At 33.5% G+C, this 18,100-nt stretch overlaps 1 protein-coding gene across 4 annotated transcripts; it reads right to left on the bottom strand.

Moving 5' to 3' along the window:
- Nucleotides 1–260: 260 nt before the first annotated feature.
- LOC131603575 (ADP-ribosylation factor GTPase-activating protein AGD3-like) lies at nucleotides 261–16,182 on the bottom strand. 4 transcript variants are annotated; one of them, XM_058875935.1, is made up of 20 exons: nucleotides 15,813–16,182; nucleotides 15,540–15,616; nucleotides 14,449–14,549; nucleotides 13,955–14,025; nucleotides 13,317–13,379; nucleotides 12,465–12,509; nucleotides 12,059–12,124; nucleotides 11,906–11,953; nucleotides 11,725–11,820; nucleotides 11,602–11,643; nucleotides 10,777–10,992; nucleotides 10,507–10,638; nucleotides 10,199–10,423; nucleotides 10,035–10,121; nucleotides 9,611–9,946; nucleotides 7,674–7,819; nucleotides 7,497–7,590; nucleotides 5,246–5,396; nucleotides 4,904–5,153; nucleotides 261–885 (listed from the first exon to the last, which is right to left on the bottom strand). In XM_058875935.1, exons 1-20 carry the CDS (start codon nucleotides 15,855–15,857, stop codon nucleotides 777–779), a joined length of 2,400 nt encoding a protein of 799 aa, XP_058731918.1. In that variant the 5' UTR covers nucleotides 15,858–16,182; the 3' UTR covers nucleotides 261–776. The 4 variants fall into 4 exon arrangements, 2 of the variants coding, with proteins under 2 accessions (XP_058731918.1, XP_058731919.1); XM_058875936.1 differs by lacking the exon at nucleotides 261–885 and having other exon boundaries at nucleotides 4,988–5,164; XR_009284459.1 differs by lacking the exon at nucleotides 261–885 and having other exon boundaries at nucleotides 5,016–5,153; nucleotides 5,246–5,365.
- Between the last annotated feature and the right edge of the window lie 1,918 nt (nucleotides 16,183–18,100).

Genomic DNA, 18,100 nt, shown 5'->3' with positions numbered 1-18,100 from the left:
CATTTAACTTTGCCATACATATTTAATGAACTGATTTCTAAAAATTGTGCCACTTTGTAAAATTCGTGAAAAATATTTAGTTTGATTTTCATTGATAAAAAAATACCATTTTTACTTTGCAATTTAAATGACAAGATTTAAATATTTTAAGAAATACCATTTAATTTGTATATTTTTCCAATAGATATCTTAAATATTTAAATATTTAAATGACAAAATTTTATCAAATGATTTTGAATAACTATTTTCCACCAACAATATATAGAAAATAAACTCTTCATTAGTAAAATATATACAAAAAAATTGATAAATCAATGTTTTTTCACCATGCATTACACCAATCCTGAGAAGGAAAAAAAATGCTTTTGATAATTATAATTGTAAATAAATATAAAAAGATTTCTTTTAACTTCAAGGAGGAGGAACTAACACCATGCAAAGTAACAACTACTAGATACATTCCAATCCATTATTTATTTTCGTCAAAGTAATGTACAGTCCTACTCCTTGTATTCCATGACCATGATGATGATGGTCTCATAAATATATAGAGGATGGAGGCAGTAGAATTGAAGGTTGAAAGATGGGAAGCCTACGGATCATCCCATCACATCCTTAAATTAAGAAGATAGTTGCTATGCAACACACAACATGGCCCAATTAAACCAACCCCGCCAGCTTCAGCCCCCATTCTTGTCTCCATGCAAGTTACTAACCACTGGTTTTCAATCTGTGACATGGATTTAATTACTGCTTACAATTGTTTTTGGGCATTGTCATCTTTTTGCCAAGAGAGTGAGAATTTCATTGCCTAAACTGTCGGTTTCTGACGCAAGTTTAAGAGGAGTGTGGCCTTCTTTGTCTGCTACATTTGGATTGCCCCCCCTGCAAATGATTGACACCTCAGTAGATTTTCCCAAGTATACCAGAAATATCACCATGAAACAGTGTATGATGAAAATTTCTATCAAATCAGCTTAGGTTTGGTATTTAAGTGCAACATTTATACAGTTTGGATGAGGTTTCAATTATAAGCCCCATTAATTGGATGAGGTTTCACTCCACTAGCAAACAGTTTGCAAAAAGAAACGTGACAATAATGAATTAGAGACACTATCTACTTCCGTAATAATACAAGAAAAAGTGAGCACATTGCAACAAGCAAAGTAGAAAAATGGTATCCTTATTAAATAAATTAAAAAATAACAGAATTACATCATCTAAAAATCGTTTTCTAGCATCTCCAAGTTAAGTCTTTGACTCTTTGGCCTATGCTTCCTAGCAAGTTAGATGTACTTTAGTAGACCTCCAATTACTAATTTATATGGTAGGTGTAGGCATAAGGGCTAATTAATTAGGCCCAAATTATATAATTAGGTGTAATGTATTTAAGTAGAATAAAGAATAACAAAAAATTTCATTTGGTTTGATGATGGTTTAGTTTGAGAGAGACTAGACCTTCTTATCCTGTTGATATTGATTGTATTTATAATTATATCATTAATATGTATTCTATAGCTGGGGAGTTATCCTCGATTTAGTTACAATAAAATATTATATTCATGTGTATTGTTATTCCTTTATCCTACTTATTATTCACAATCTATCATTGGTATTAGAGACAGTGATCTTTGGCACTAGTTCATAGTCCATGTGCATCACAAAATTGAAGCAAGATTGGAGTAATTAGCAAGATTGGCACTAGTTGTACAACATGATTGCATGGTCACGAGTAAGCTAGGGTGGTAAAACATGTAATTTAGTTAATACTTCTAGATAGTCCCTTAAAAGCGGTTGAATCCAGGGTAGTGTGGAAACATTTGGGTCTGCCCCTTCTGAAATTACGTGATAGGTGAATAGAAAAACTAGGTTTGCTGCTTCTGAAATTATGTGATAGGTGAATAGAAAAACTTCCCATTGGTTGGAGGCTGCAGTATACATAGACTTGATAAGGCAATCTCAAGGGGACACCGCACTCTCAAGGGCATCAGCACCTATAAAGTTTGTGTATAAGGCAATCTCCAAATAAGGGGGAGTTTTTCTATTCACCTATCACGTAATTTCACAAACAACAGACCCAAATGTTTCCACACTACCCTGGATTTAGCCAAATTAAATGGACAAAATAAGGCGGTGGGACAAGACAACATATCTATTGAAGTGTGGAAAATTCTTGGAGATAGAGGTACTGAGTGGCTTACCAAATTGTTTAACAATGGGATATACAAAATTGTGCAAACCATAAAGGGGTTAAACTTACGAGTTATACCATGAAGTTCTGGGAAAAACTGATTGAACTAAGATTAAGAAAAGTGACTCAAGTTAGTGAAAATCAATTTGATTTTATGCCTGGGAGGTTGACCATGGAAGCAATATATCTACTACGAGGTGTGATGGAAAGGTATCGAATGGATCAACAAAACCTGCACTTAATTTTCATTGACTTGAAGAAGGCGTATGCGGAAACCCATGGAAAAGAAAGGAGATAGGATTGTCTATATTAGAGTTATCTAAGATATTCACGAGGGTGTCTCAACTAGTGAGGACACGGGGTGCAGAGAAAGACGATTTTCCCATAACAATAGGATTTCACCAAGGTTCAACTCTAAGCCCTTACCATTTTACTTAAGTTTAGAATGTACTTACGGAAGACATCCAAAAGCTAGCGCCGAGATGTATGTTTTTTGCAGATGATATACTTCTACTAAAAAAGTCTGGAGAAGTTAAATGAGAGCTTAGAGACTTGGAGACGAGGCTTATAAGCGTATGGCTTTCGTCTAAGCATAATTAAGACGAAGAACATATCATACCATATGTTACAGAGTTTAAATTTTATATATTGAATCCATAGTTCCAAATGATGGAGAAATAGAAAGAGACGTAAACCATAGAAATTAAGTTGAGTGGTCTTACCTAGGGTGATTGATAGATTCAATAAATATGCTCATTTTATGCCTCTTAGCCATCTTTTACTGCAAAATCAGTAGCTGGAATCTTGCTGCAAGAAATTGTTTGACAACATGAATTTAATTCCACCATAGTCTCTCATAGGGACAAGATTTTTTTCGAGTCATTTCAAGAAGAATTATTCAAAATGGATGGTACTAAACTGAAGTTGAGTACAACTTATCACCCTCAAACAAATGGTTAAAGTGAGGTAACAAATAAGTGCTTGGAGACCAATATGAGATGCTTAACCGGGCATACACCACGACAAAAGGTCAAGTGGCTAGGTTGGTAAATATTCTTGTTTAATTCCAATTACAAGAACTCAATCAAAACCACACCGTTCAACGCATTATATGGTCGTGATCTACCACATATGGTTAAGGGTACCACCATTCCTTCAGAAGTGGAGGAAATTCAGAGGTTAACTCAAGAACAAGACATAATTCTACATGGCCTCCATTCCAACTTACCCAAAACCGGATGAAAACTCAAGTAAATAAACACCAGAGAAATGTCACTTTCGCTATTGCAGCCTTATAGATTCAAATCTTTGGCAAAAGAAGATAATAGTCCTCGTTTTTATGGCTCTTATCAAATTACTAATTTCATAGGTTTAGTTACCTATCAATTAGACCTTCTTGTTGAAAGTAAGATTCATTAGTCTTTCAAGTTTCTTTGTTGAAGAAAGTTGTGACACCGATCCCAAATCCTCAACCATTACCACCTATGTTGTCACAAGATTTAGAACTTCGAGTAAAACCTCGAATTCTGAGGGATGTTCGTACTAAGGCTGCCAGTGTGGTGGAGGTGCTCATTCAATGAAAAGACTTACCAGAATTCAAAACAACTTGGAGAATATTTGATGTTATCAACCAGCAATTTCCTGAATTTCACCTTGAGGATAATGTGAAACTTTTGAGGGGAATTAGTAGACCCAAATTATAAATGTTTATGTTAGGCATAGGCCCAAATTATATAATTAGGTCTGGTGTATTTAAGCAGAATAAAGAATGAGAATGTCTTTCATTCGGTTTGTTATTGGTTGGTTTGGTTTGAGAGAGACTAGCATCTATAATCCTAGTGGTTGTATTTAACTATACAATTAATCTGTATTCTGTAATTGCTATTGAAGGGAGTTATCTTCAGTTTAATTACGATAAAATATTAAATTCATGTGTATTGATATTGTTCTTCCTTTATTTTACTATTATACAGAATCTATCAAATTACTATTCCAATATGTGGAATTGATGAAAAAAGTAGCGTTAGAATTTTTAATCACTTTATCCTTTGTTTAGAAGTTTTAAGGGGAAAGAGAGAGCGCTCTTTGGAAGGCAATGTGTAGAGAAAGAGAGAAATTTTTTTTTAACTTTTTTAGAAAGAAAACTATTGTATAGAATAATAAAAAAAACTTAATATATATTTAATATTTAGGTTATTATAAATTTAAAGAATTTATCTAAATCCACTAAAACCCTTCAAAACCCTCCTCTAATGCAATTTTTGAATTATTAAATTAGAGGATATTGTGTTATATATAAAAATAAGTCCTCCCTCTCAAATCCCTTAATTATTTCTGCCTCTTTCTTGTTTTATTTCAAAGCCCTCTTCTACTCCTCTTTTAAACTCCAAAACAAGCCTCGAGGTTTATTTGGTAGAATGCGTTAATAATTACTACCTCCGGTCTCATTTATAAGAAAAGATTTATTTTTCAGATACATTGAATAAATAATTTATTTAGATAATATGTTGTTCAAATACATTATTTAGTTAATGTATCTGAAAAAAGAATCTTTTCTTATAAATAGGACCAGAGGAAGTAAAATTTTACAAAGTTATGCACATACTCAAATATTTAACATGTATAACACTAAAACTAGACATCTTTCTCTAGTTTGCAGTGCAAATGGTTCATTCATTAATTGATCATAATGGTTGAAAATGTCTACGATACCTCACAAGAAGCACTTTTGCAGCCGCAGGCTTCCCCCTGGTAATACAGTAATGTAGTGGTGTCCGGCCTCTTGAATCACAAGCGTTTATATCCGCCCCATACTGTAGGAGCAGATCCACCATACCAGCATCACTTACTATGCAAGCCAGGTGAAGCACACTAGAACCATTTTGTATGTCCTCAATCAACTGATTCTCACTTTCAGATGAAATGTTTGAATTAATCAAAGAAGCCGGGTTGAAAGAGCCACCTGCGCAGTTCCTAATTATTCTAAGAGAACTTCCTGGCTTTTCAACACAAAAACATTTCTGGAGTTGAGATAACTGGGAAAAGAAGACGTACCAGAAAATGCTTTCCTACTGATGGCATTGATATCCATATCTGACTTGACAATGTGCTGGTACACTGCCTTCTTGTCATTAGCACAGATGCTTTTCAAAATCTGTTGCGCGGAATTTTTCTCTGTCCGGCAAATAAATATTTTCTCAGCATACTGCAATAATTATAAACTATTACGTTCTGTCTCCAGTATGTTATACTTCCACCAAGTAATAATTCATGAATAGGAATACTACTAAATACTATAAATAACTAATAACCGGAGAAAAGGAAAACCTATCATAAGTTCAAATAAGAAATAACATACAGTTTCCAAATATTCATTATAAGCATTGTTTAATCCCACTGTAAAAATGCATTTGGAGTTTCATACATAACTTTGCGCTGTAATAAAGGGGTATTATGGGCCAAAATGTAGTTAAATTGGGTTGGCTGGGATTTGAGATCAAGCAGTCCTCAAAGAGATGTGATACAACTTGAGACCATAAATGGATTTTAAGTTAAAGAGAATTAACGCGATAAAATTAAACCATAAAAAATTAAATAGTTCTAGGATTAATCATTAAAACTTTTATTTTCTATTATTTTTGTATTCATGTAACAATTGACTTCAGCTCTTAATGGTATCGTTAAACTATTATCTTAATTTTACAGTTTCAGTTAAGATGATTCTCCCTGATAGTTTCTTCAATATCGAGAGTACTATTTTTTCTTGTGAAAAACAGAACCAATACGTTGCTGAATGAGCTTTAGATGCTTAGCACTCAGCATTAGATTTAACTCTCTCAAGTAATTGGCAGCAAAGGATGATATAACTCGGACTGTATTCATCTTTGCCACGGGGGAAAAAGTTTCAGAATAATCAATAGAACATGGGTTTTAATGGTGAAGACGCATTCAGGTGGACAAACAGAGTTGAGCATTATTTTGATTTGAAGAAAATGAATGATGCAGAAAAGTTACAAGCGGTTATGTTATGGTAGCTTTGGAAGGGAAGGCTTAGGCTTGGTATCAATGGTGGAAATTATGGGCACAAAATCCAACATGGGAAGACTTCAAATCTGCGGTGATACAAAGATTTCAACCGTCAACGCTGCAGAGTTCCGCTGAGTTACTACTCAATCTGAAATAGATAGGATCGGTAGAAGAATATATAGAGTGGTATGAATTATATACAGTCCCTCTTATATGTTTCGAACACGCATATTTGAAGAGAACTTTTTTGAATTGACTTAAGAAAGTCACAAGGGCTGAATTAAAACTTCATTCCCTCAAAAGATTATCTGAAATGATTAATTATGCACAAAAGATTGATGAAAAGAACATTCTAATAACCAAGGAAAGTGCTGAAACAATATCTATTGGAACACCTATTAGAATCTGTAACAATTATCGTATTGTCCATCGAGAATCTGGAAATAAAGGCCATGCGTCATCCACCAATGGGGCTGCAAATATTGTGGGTGAGGCCGGTAGCCTAAAAACTACCGGATTTTTTAGAAAAATAAGATTTAGAAGATTCTTTGATGCAGAAAATGCACTTACCAATATCACAACGGTGAAGACAAAGGAAGAGAATCACGGAAGCGTAAGCTGTTGCACTAATAATGATGAAACTGACCCACACTTCCATGACTAAATGATGTCTCAACTAGGCTGCAATGGGACCCAGAGGGACCACGGACCACTTTACACCATGTCCACCTTGAGCACAAGGTGAATTTCAAAGGGGGGAGTATTGTTAGATACAAGCCCTTAATTAGGATAGTAAGGCTCTTGTTAGTTAATAGGTGACAGTTTTATTATTAAGAGACGGTTTATTTAGCTGTAGGCAGTTTTTATCAAAGATAAATATTACATGTAACTGCAGTAACTGGTATACCTATATGTAACTGCAATTAGAATAGGAATCAATTAATTAGGAGAATAAGAGTGTTGCCAATAAATAGAGGGGGCGATTGAGAGAGAGGATACTAGGAATTTGGTTGGAAAGGGGGTCATTCTGGCATTAGGGAAGGTGCAGACCCTCAAAGTTATGCGGTATTGTTTTGTAATCCAAAGGGATTTTCCCTATTTTCTTTTATATATCAGTAGGTTTCTATCTGTTAGCTACTTGGAAAAGGAAGAATTTAATTTAATTTCAAACACTTCTTCATCTACCTATGTCTATCTGGTTCCTATTAGAAAGATTCAAGCTTCTGCCATTTTTCTGAACATGATATTGCAAAAGAAACATAAAGTTCTCAATGTTTACCTTTGCGTGAATGAACCTTTCCTTTAATGAACTAGAATCATCATGTTTTGGCTTTCTTGCATGAAATAGCTTGTCTTTATTCGCCTTGGATGAACTACATTGCAAGGTGCATATTACTTATTAGCACAATTTCAAAGTTCAAAAAGAGATAATCCCATCAAGTTTAGCAATTCTTACCTAGCAGGGGTGTCAACATTTTGCAAAGTACTCCTTGAACATAACAGCTCCTCCCAAACTGAGTTTGCAAAATGATTACCCAGGGACTCAAACATACTTAAAACAGAGTAGTCCCAGACTTTCACATCAAGTGTGAGTGATCTTACCTGCCAAAAACATTTTCCACCTTAGCTACAAATGTGGAAATTAAAACAATGGATTTTCTTTTGGAGAAAACTTAGAAACAATTTATTTCCTAGTGTTCATACTGCTTTCAATTAAAAATAACAGCGATGTGATGATATAATTTATTTGTCTAGCAAAAAAATGCTAATAAGACTTGCATTTATTGGGCTTAGATGATGATCATTAACCAGGTTTTTTATATTTTAATTTTTGTACTCCAAGTATTGGTACTCATGCATTGATAACTTAATACTGCAATATTCATTTCTCCAATCATTTCCTGCTAGCCTGATTACCTGAATTTTTTTTATTTTGTTTTTTTTTTTCATTTATTTTTTTTTTCACATCTCTTTAAGTTTTGAAAAGTAATTGTAATCAAATTGTCTTACAATTTTGCAGCGTTTGGCGTTGGGAGCTGCTAAACTTAAAGATATAAAATGAGTCCAAGATGGTGTTTAAGACATGAACTTATTTCCTCCTATTTATAACTTAAATGCCTACCATTATCGATTTACATATGGTTAGAATTTTCATTTAGTAGCAGTTATGGTATAATTAGAGACGTTTACATTTTATTAATTTTGTGTTCAAGTTTAGAATAAATAGGGGAAGTTATTGAATGGTGGTTATTGGGAGAGACCCGACTCTTGAACATTTGGGAAGGGAGAGATCCAAGACTCTCGAATTCTCGAAGGGAACCAAACTGGTTCTAAACTGATTCAGTACTAAAATTCTGTTTGTACCAATAAATGTCAGAAATGTCCCAATAAAATGTGGACTATATGGTAGGCGACATGAATTTTTGAAGATACAGCCTTATAAGATGAAGAGTCTAGCCAAGAGGGTCAACCAGAAGCTAGGCCCAAGATACTATGGACCCTATAATTCATGAAGTAGAACAAAAGGTAGGACCAATAATAGCCTACAAACTGAAACTCAGCAAGGTGCACCCGGTGTTTCATGCATCCCTTTTGAAGAAGTCTCTGTCACCTAATGTGGGCTTTTAACCTTTGCCCCAGTATCTGAATGAAGAATGAAAATTCAAACCTATTCGAGAAGAAGCTAGAGACTAGAAGAAATGAGCAGGGAGAGGTCGAGGTATTGGTTAAGTGGAAGGGGCTTCCTGACTTTGAAAACTCATGGGAGCTACTGGACAAAGTCAGAAAGGACTCCCAGAATTCCTTCTCAAGGACAAGGAGAGTTGTGATGGGATGGTATTGATAGAAATGGAAGGGAAGGGTGTATGTGAGGAAGAAAAAAGGGGCAAAGCAGGGGATTCATGTGAGCCTAGTGACTGACTGTTGAGTGGGGTGCACTAGCAATTGACTGCTCGGGGGTATGTGAGAGATAATTGATCTAGGTGAATAAAAGGTAGGGAAAGTGTATTTAGTGGGACACATTGGATTTGAGTAGTTACTCTCGGGAGATTCTCGGCTTCTCAAATTGTCTAGCTTTGTTACTCCATTCTGTAATTTTAATCTTGTTTAACACACTGTAATTCATACTGTTTTCTTTAATATAACAGTGTTTATCACCAATTCCATCTATAATTCTTCTATAATTCCTATAACATACATGCAGCATGCATGCATAAATACATACATACATATATATATACATACATACATACATACATTGAAGAGTAACCATCGTTAGCTAGCAGGTCAGAGGTCTTTTAACCTTGTTTTAGTTTTTATTCGGTAAAATGTGACTAGATATAAATCATCTTAAAGATTGAAGGCTAAGATTAATGTCTGACCTCAAATACTTACTTTAGATATATGCACACCGAGATTACGATGAACACCAGAGCATTCAATGCATATAAGGATGCCAAGGTTTAAAGATGCCCAATCTGGTTCAGGTCTACCACAATCAGCACATTTGTCATTCCCGCTCACCTTTCTAAGAACATCAATAGGTTTTTCGTTTCTAATACTGTGTTTAGGCAACTGCATACTTTTAGATAAATGTAAATGGTGACTGGGAGCGAAATTCTTGGAGGCAGCCTTTTCAAGCTCAGTGAGATCATCATCTGGAGAACTTTCTAACACATTACTCTTATTGGTAAAGTAAGAGTCGCTGTTTTCTGAGTCAGCTGATAGAGGCTGTCATATAATTATTTACAACCATAGCAATCAAAATCAGTATGGAGAACAAAAGATGCATTTTATATAAAAGAAATCTATTACGTACTGATCCTAGTGTCTGGATACTCAACAAGGAGGCAATTACTCCATTTATCTTTTCCATCCATTCCATCTGGTCCACTGCATTTTCAGCCTGAATTGATTTCCTAAGTATCATATAAGTACTAATAAAGGCCCAACTACGTATTGATAAATTTTAAGAATAAATACCTGCAATGTATAGTTCTTCGATGGCGAAATTATTCTGAAGCAAAATCTTAAATCTGACTGATCAGCATCAACCTTGATTGTTGACGTTAGCAGATTTACTGTGTGACGTGCTACAGATTTTTCATCATGGACGCCCCCATGGTAATGAGAAGAAAGCCATCGGCTCAGAAGCCCAGAACCATTATCAGTGAGACTATTCTTCCTTGGAGATGATTGATTGCTGCCCTGAAACAGAATGCTCAGCATTTAATAAGAATGCATATCATCTTGCTTAGTGTGTTAAAAGTTGAGTATAGTTGGTGACTTACATATGACATGCTCCATGGTTTGCGGTAGTAGTACAACATTCCTCGACTATCAAGAATAAAATATCTTCTTTTCCAGTCACCTCTCAAATTGGAAGATCGCTTTGAAAGATATCCTTGTCGAATGATTTGAACCTAAACTTTGTGCACAAGATGAACAAATGAAAATGAACAGGACTCAACATTGTTTTGGCCAGTAACAGGAGTTGAAAAAGAAAAGTCGTAAAATGAAGTACAACATATTGAGAAAGAGGGAAATATGTTCTAAAATACCTTTCCATTGGCCGCAGATTCGTTTACTACATCTACTACTTCATTTGATATCCTAGAAAAAGGATGCACAGCTTCTCCACTAGGAGAACCGTAAGGACCATTCAAGGACAGCCTACTTTCTTGATAAACTTGTTTTTTGTATTCTTGCATTCTTTTAAAAAGTAAAACCTGGTCCTTGTCGAAACTTTCTTTTGACTGTTGTACATAATCCAAAACCTGCAAAATAGCATTATTAGTCAGATATTTAGGCATTCTACCCCTTACTTCGAAGTTCTTAAACACCAAGTTGGGAAAGAAAAAAAAAGGTTCACAAATTTCACAGTTGGTAATGCCCACGCTTAGACCAGTATTGTGGTTCACGTGAAAGACTATCAGTATCAGGCCTTATAGTTTCTCATTCTATCCACTAAATTGATCATAAATTTTTAATTAATACTATAGGAAATAACTTCTAAGAGAATAAATAATGGCGCCTTGTAGACAGGAAAGAAAATATTCCATTAAGTCAACGTTTGAAAACACCAATCAAAATTTCAAGCCAAAGTTTTTAATATGTGCTTGGAAGCAAACATGTCACTGAGGATAACTGGTGGCTTCCATTCTGGATGACCTCACCAATGGTTCAAGGTTTTGTGTTTTGAACTAGGATACACTAGTAATTTTAAACATGTTATTACTAAGTTACTAACCCAATAGCCAGATGGTAGATATATTAACAATGTTTCTTCAGGTGTTTGATCCCCCTTGGTTTATAATTTTAGAAAATATAACTTTCTGTGGAAAGAACTGTGTACTATCAAGAAAAAATAGAGTTGAGAGCAAAACCTCAATAATGAAAGGTTCCATCTGATGTAGTAGGTTATATCCCTGCGAGAGAAATAATTTCCGGATATAGCATAAGTGCACTACTACATATGGAAAATAGTCATTTATGTTAATGTCATGTACCTGTTGAAAGTATCGAAGATGGGCGTCCATAATTCCAGTGATAACCTCCAAAAACTCAAATCTCTTCTTGACCTCAACGTTATTAAGAGCACCAACCTAGATGGTGAAATATGTTACATAATTTAGACCTGATGATATACATCTTTTATTCAGAGGAGCATTTTCTGTGCAATTAGAATACCAGACTGAATCGGGCTTCTTCAAACGACGTTCTTGCAATCTTCAGTTCCTGGAATGTCACTATACCAAGTAAGATTCAAAAGGACAACAGTAACTCAAAAAAACTATTAGGTTAACTTATGAACAAAAAAACGCTATAGAAAAGCTACTGGACCTCTTCTACGAGAGTGGCAACATCAATCTTAGTGCTTTTTCTCAACGCCATAAACTTTTCACGTGCCTGTATCACAAAACCCATATTGCTTGTGTTATAATATTGAAATATGTGGGTAACCTTTCAGAAGCACTACACTACACACACACACACAAACACATTCATCACACTCCTTCAAACGTACTGCAAACTCAAATTACACATAAATGCTGGAAATTTCCTAAAGTGGCATCTCCGTGAATTGTGTGAGCAGTTGATCATACCATAAAAGAAAATTGCAAGTACATCAAAATGGTTTTCTGATTCAGTAAACAATACAGCTCAAACTAAACACAAGTAACAGAAGGAAAGTAAATATATGGATTCAGAGTTCACCACCCTCTGAAATCTTTTCAGTGAGAAGTACCTGGTCATATACAAGGGCGGCTTTGTCAAAACGCTTACGAGCTTCCTGTAAGTGTTGTTTTAAGTATTAGAAGGGGAAATAAAAGCTATACTACTACGAGCATACGAAGGTGAAATATGAATGTATCGTTGACCAAGTGTCTCAAGCGATTGGGGCAGTAAAAAACCTTAATCAATGAGTTATTAATGGATTTACCTTAAATTCAAAAGATTTTGGATTGTACTGTAAGTACCTGGGAACATTCTATGGTTGTTGAGCTATAGTATAACCCTGACCAAACAACATAATTTCCTATCATGTATTTATTTTAGAGATGTGCGCTTAGCTCTTAATCTCTTTTGACGGTTTGACCTATAATTTTTCATTGTCGCCCTTAAATGTCATTAATCAATTTGTGAGAAATTGTCTGTATGGGCTACTCATATCACGCTCACTAGATTGATCTATATTACTTCATAAATTGATCTATCTTAAAAAAGAATGAGTTTACTCTTTTCCATATGCTTATATGCACCTGGATTCATTGATTATGTAAGGAGTTTATTGCTGCACAAATTAGTTATCTATCCCATTGTAATAGGAGAACTGAATATGGTAATTTTGTTTTATCTGAGATACCACATTATGTTAAATACAGTTGAAAAAACTTGTCCAATACCTAGAGCTGTACAATAACAAATTGAGAGAGGAAGGGCAGTGTCATACTTCTTTATCATTACGTAAATAGATCCACTAGAAAATCAACTGGAGCTAGGCCATACTGTAAAGTATGAAACTTAAACATTCCACAGGCTTAATGTATAAGAACAAACACTGCCAAGTATAAATATGAAAAAGAATCTAAAAATATACCTTAACTTCATTGATGTCAACATTGACGATTTGTAGTAACCGGTCATCAATCATGTGTTCTACCTGAGCAGTCATATTAATTATAGTCAGCATAGCAATATCAATTGGAACAATTGCCTCTAATTTACTGAGCAAATAAATCCCAACCAGCATCAATTGACAAATTAAAGTCCCTTAGAAACTCAAGGTTTATAATTAAAAATGGTGGAAAGCCACAAGTTTCACCAATGTTTAGGCGTGTTTATCGTATTATCACCAGTCAAAATCATGAAAGCTACAAACAGAACTTCACTCAGACCTGAGCAACACAAAGAGGCTATGTATCAAGTAATACTTATGATTTGCATTTGCCCATTTATCTTACTATCACTGGTCAAATCATCAAAGCTACAAACAAAAGTTCACTCGGACCTGAGCAACATAAAGAGGCTATGTAGCAACTAGCAAGTAATACTTAGGATATGCATTGTTAATCTTTGACCAGGAGCAAACTGGAATGTGTTTGCAAACAAGATGGTTTAAGTATAAAAAAGGAATCCCTATACTAGAACAAACATCTTGTAAATATATCAACGATTAACAAAAGAATACACTGCTAAAAACCAAGAAAGACAATGCCAGCATGAGATAATCATTACCTGCGACCGAAGAAGTTCCTTGAATGTACTGATTTCTCTCAAAGCAATGGTAAATTTGTTCATTACAGGTCCTGGGAGTACCCAAAACAAACTTTATTAAAACCAACAGCAAAGATAAAGTTTAACTTAATAGACATAATGCATTACTATATTCAAAGAAAGCGCCGAGGTTAAAGAAAGCACAAGCAAAGAGTAAACAAACAAAACATGCTTTAGAATATCTGAAGTCATTTCAACTATATTTCCGAGGGATATGGTAAGTTCATTTGATGGCTTTAGAGTATGGTGCACAGCTTCGGACACTAACACCACCAGCAATAATATGCATCATTATACCCATCCTAATTTTCATGTTATTGCAAGCCTATCAAAGAGCCTGTGATCATCTTCATAAAAGCATATTTCCAGTTATTGATTCTTACCAAGCATACCAGAATTAAAATCAGTGTTACATAAGACAAGGCAATAGGTGGGGAGAGACATATATGGCTTACCTCCCAAAGCAACGAAATGAGGATCATTATGTCCTCCTCCAAAATTTTCAAGGGAACTTACAAATGCAATGTCCCCATCATATGCCTCTCCAAGTCCTTCCCTAAAAATTGTCAAAAGGTACAAGATAAGAGAAATTATAAGAACACAAGGACTTTGGTTATTTTATTTGTCATAGTGATCAAAGGTAATTCTAGATTTGTGATACTAATTGCTATGTATTTACAATGTGTATGGACAGTATCATGATAAGTATTTTTTCCATAAGAATCTTACACAGCTCACACACACTCTTTCACTCTAACTTTTTTTTCTAAATTGGAAAACATCCAAAGTCATGTGCTGTAAGACTCTTTAAGGGCGCTTTTAGATCTATTTTGGTAAAACCATGAAGCAGTTAGTTCAAAGAGAGATTTTTCAGTTACTTGGCACATTTGTAAGAGGATGTATTTCACTGAAGGCGCATTTGCTTGCTTGTTTTTGTCGCTTGGTTAACATATCAATCCACGAACAAGAATCATTGCGTTACTTATTACTCAACGAAGGAATGGTTAAAAAAACAAACAAAACTATGCAATTCCAACAAAAATATCCTTTTTAAATTGTTTAGCATATACTACAAAAACAGACACCAAATACGACATTGATGCTGACATGTTAAGACCGCTAATAATTTGAGAAAATAGAATGGATTGAATGCGAATGTAAGTATCAGTGTCCAAATACACCTACCGTATAAAATTTCAGTGCTACATAGGTTACATAAAGGCCTCCAATAAAAGGGAAACAAGTAAATTAACATTGAGCTAACACTATGTGTTTCATACCAAATTGTAGCCCCTAGAGGTGAATGAGTAAATGCTAAGTGTTAGTATAAACCGGAGGAGTTAGCTCTTAAATTATTTTTAAAATTTAATAATTGAATTATAGTTATCCTTAAATCTCCACATGCTTCTAACCTTCATCCAAATAAGTATTTGAGAAGAATCTTATCTTATATAGAAATAAACTGAACAAGTTGGTAATCGCGCGGAAAAACTGTAAACATGTCGAAATTCAAATTAGGAACGGAATGATTAAGATGAAAACGTACGTATACTTTCTACATCCTTTGTAGAACTTCCAGCTTCTGAGGCGCAGTGATTCCGCACTTTCCTCCAAGCATTGAAGCTGCATCCACAATCAATCATACAAAATATATAAATTAAACAACCTAGCTACCTAAAAATTTCGCATCCTCAACATTTTTAACAATCAATACAAATATAAATTGCAATGATAGAATTGGTAACGAAATGAAGAAAGTGTGCATGAAAACAGCAGCGTTTGCTTGATCAGATCGTAATATGAAGAATTTGGAATGAACCTGTTGACGGAACATTGGAGTGTCATCGAGATTTGTGAAATGCATTTTGGAATTGAAAGAAGAAAATCAAAATGGCTCTTGTTTGTTACTGGATTGTGTTTAGCAGAGAAAGGTATCGCTAATGGTTGATTCCAGAAAACGGAACATGAGAGAGAGAGAGAGAGAGAGAGAGAGAGAGAGAGAGAGAGAGAGAGAGAGAGAGAGAGAGAGAGAGAGAGAGAGAGAGAGAGAGAGAGAGAGAGAGAGAGAGAGAGAGAGAGTAAAATGAATATTTGGAGTTGGAAATGAAGACGAGACGGTTAAGGGTGGTTGCGATATTTCATGTCGATCGTTCTCTCTGATCAATTTTTACCCGCCTTTTCTCTTTCTATGTCCTCCGTCCAAAACAACATCTTTATTTTCTTTTCGATATTAAATTAAGAGAAATGCTAACAAGTGCTCCAGGGGCACTCTTTAATAGCTTTAAAAAGTAAGTTTTTCTTGGAAATATGCGTAATTAATGCATCGAAAATTGAAATGGTGAATTTTTGAAAGAATATTTTCTTTATTTAGAATGCTTAAAGAGTGCCCCTGGGGCACTCGTTAGCATGACCCTTAAATTAAATACATCGCCCACTGTTAATAAATTCACTAGTTTTGGAAACTCTCTCAAATTTTAATACACCCTCCGGTCACATTTATAAGCAAAAAAAATGGTTTTCACGATTATTAAGAAATTCAATTAAGTGTAGTTAACTTTTTAGATTTTGGAGAAAACATTGATTAAATTTACTATAATATCCTCTTTATTAAATTTAATGAAGTATTGGAAAATAAAATATAGGGGTATCTTAGGAATTACAGCATTAAATGATTTAATAATAATTGATTTTTGCTTATAATAGTGACCAAGAATTAGACCATTTTTTTTGCTTATAATAGTGACCGGAGGGTGTACTAAATAATAAATATTACCTCCGCTCCTTCTTATAAACACTTAGTATTTTTAGAATTATTAAATAATTAATGCACATAGTCAAAAATATAGGGGTTTAATTTATACGTGTATTAATATTGTAAAATTATTTTAGACTGTCATCGAATAAAAAATTAATAAAGTGTCTTGTCATTAAAAAAAAAGGTCATGCTAACGAGTGCCCCAGGGGCACTCTTTAACGTTTCCATATAAAGAAAATATTGTCTAAATAAATTAATCAATTCAATTTTCAATGCACTGAATACAATTTATTTTAATGAAACATGCAATTTTGCTCATTAAAAGAAGTCAATTATTTCTATTTTTAATGTATTAATTACAAGTATATTTAACAAAACATTCCTTTTTTAAACTCTTAACCAGTGCCCCTGGGGCACTCGTTAGCATTTCCCTTAAAAAAAATAAAATAAAGTATGATTTATTCTGATACAAGATTGTGATTAATTGACGGTATAAAATTTAGTGTATAAATATTTTTCTCAAATTATAGATCAAATATATTAATTTATCTATCTATCTATCTATCTATATCTATCTATCTATACTATTCTATAATCCTATAACTTCTCCCACAATCCCTCCAAAATCTACAATAATTAATAAATTAATAAATAATAATAATAAGAATAATCTTAATAAATCTATACTATTCTATAATCCTATAACTTCTCCCACAATCCCTCCAAAATCTACAATAATTAATAAATTAATAAATAATAATAATAAGAATAATCTTAATAAATAATAATAATTATAACAATAATCTTCAATAATTAATAATATAATAAACAATAATAATAATAATAATAATAATAATAATAATAATAATAATAATAATAATAATAATAATATCTATCTATCTATCCATCTATACTATTCTATAATCTTATAACGTCTCCCACAAAATTTTCCTCCAAAATTTACGATAATTAATAAATTTATTTATTTATTTATTTTTATACTATTCTATAATCCTATAACTTCTCCCACAAAGTTTCCCTCCAAAATCTACAATAATTAACAAATTAATAAATTTATTTTTTTATTATTTTCTTTATTTTTATTTTCTAATATCAAGAAATTTATTAGTTCGTGGCAAAAAAATAGATTATGTGAAATGTGTTAATTCGATCATTTTATATGATGTCATTTTTGTTTTTAGAATATGTATCAAAACAAATTAAAAAAATAATAAATTTTAAGTTTTAAATCTGTTTTAGAGGAAGGAAAAACAACAAAGTTTGCCTTAAGTTTCAAACTGAATAACAAAGTACATCCTTTAAGTTTTAAATATTTGAAGCTCAACCCTAAG

The sequence above is a fragment of the Vicia villosa genome, linkage group LG5, assembly GCF_029867415.1.
Source record: "Vicia villosa cultivar HV-30 ecotype Madison, WI linkage group LG5, Vvil1.0, whole genome shotgun sequence".
Taxonomy (NCBI): Eukaryota; Viridiplantae; Streptophyta; class Magnoliopsida; order Fabales; family Fabaceae; genus Vicia; species Vicia villosa.
This window is presented reverse-complemented; position numbering and strand designations above follow the sequence as displayed.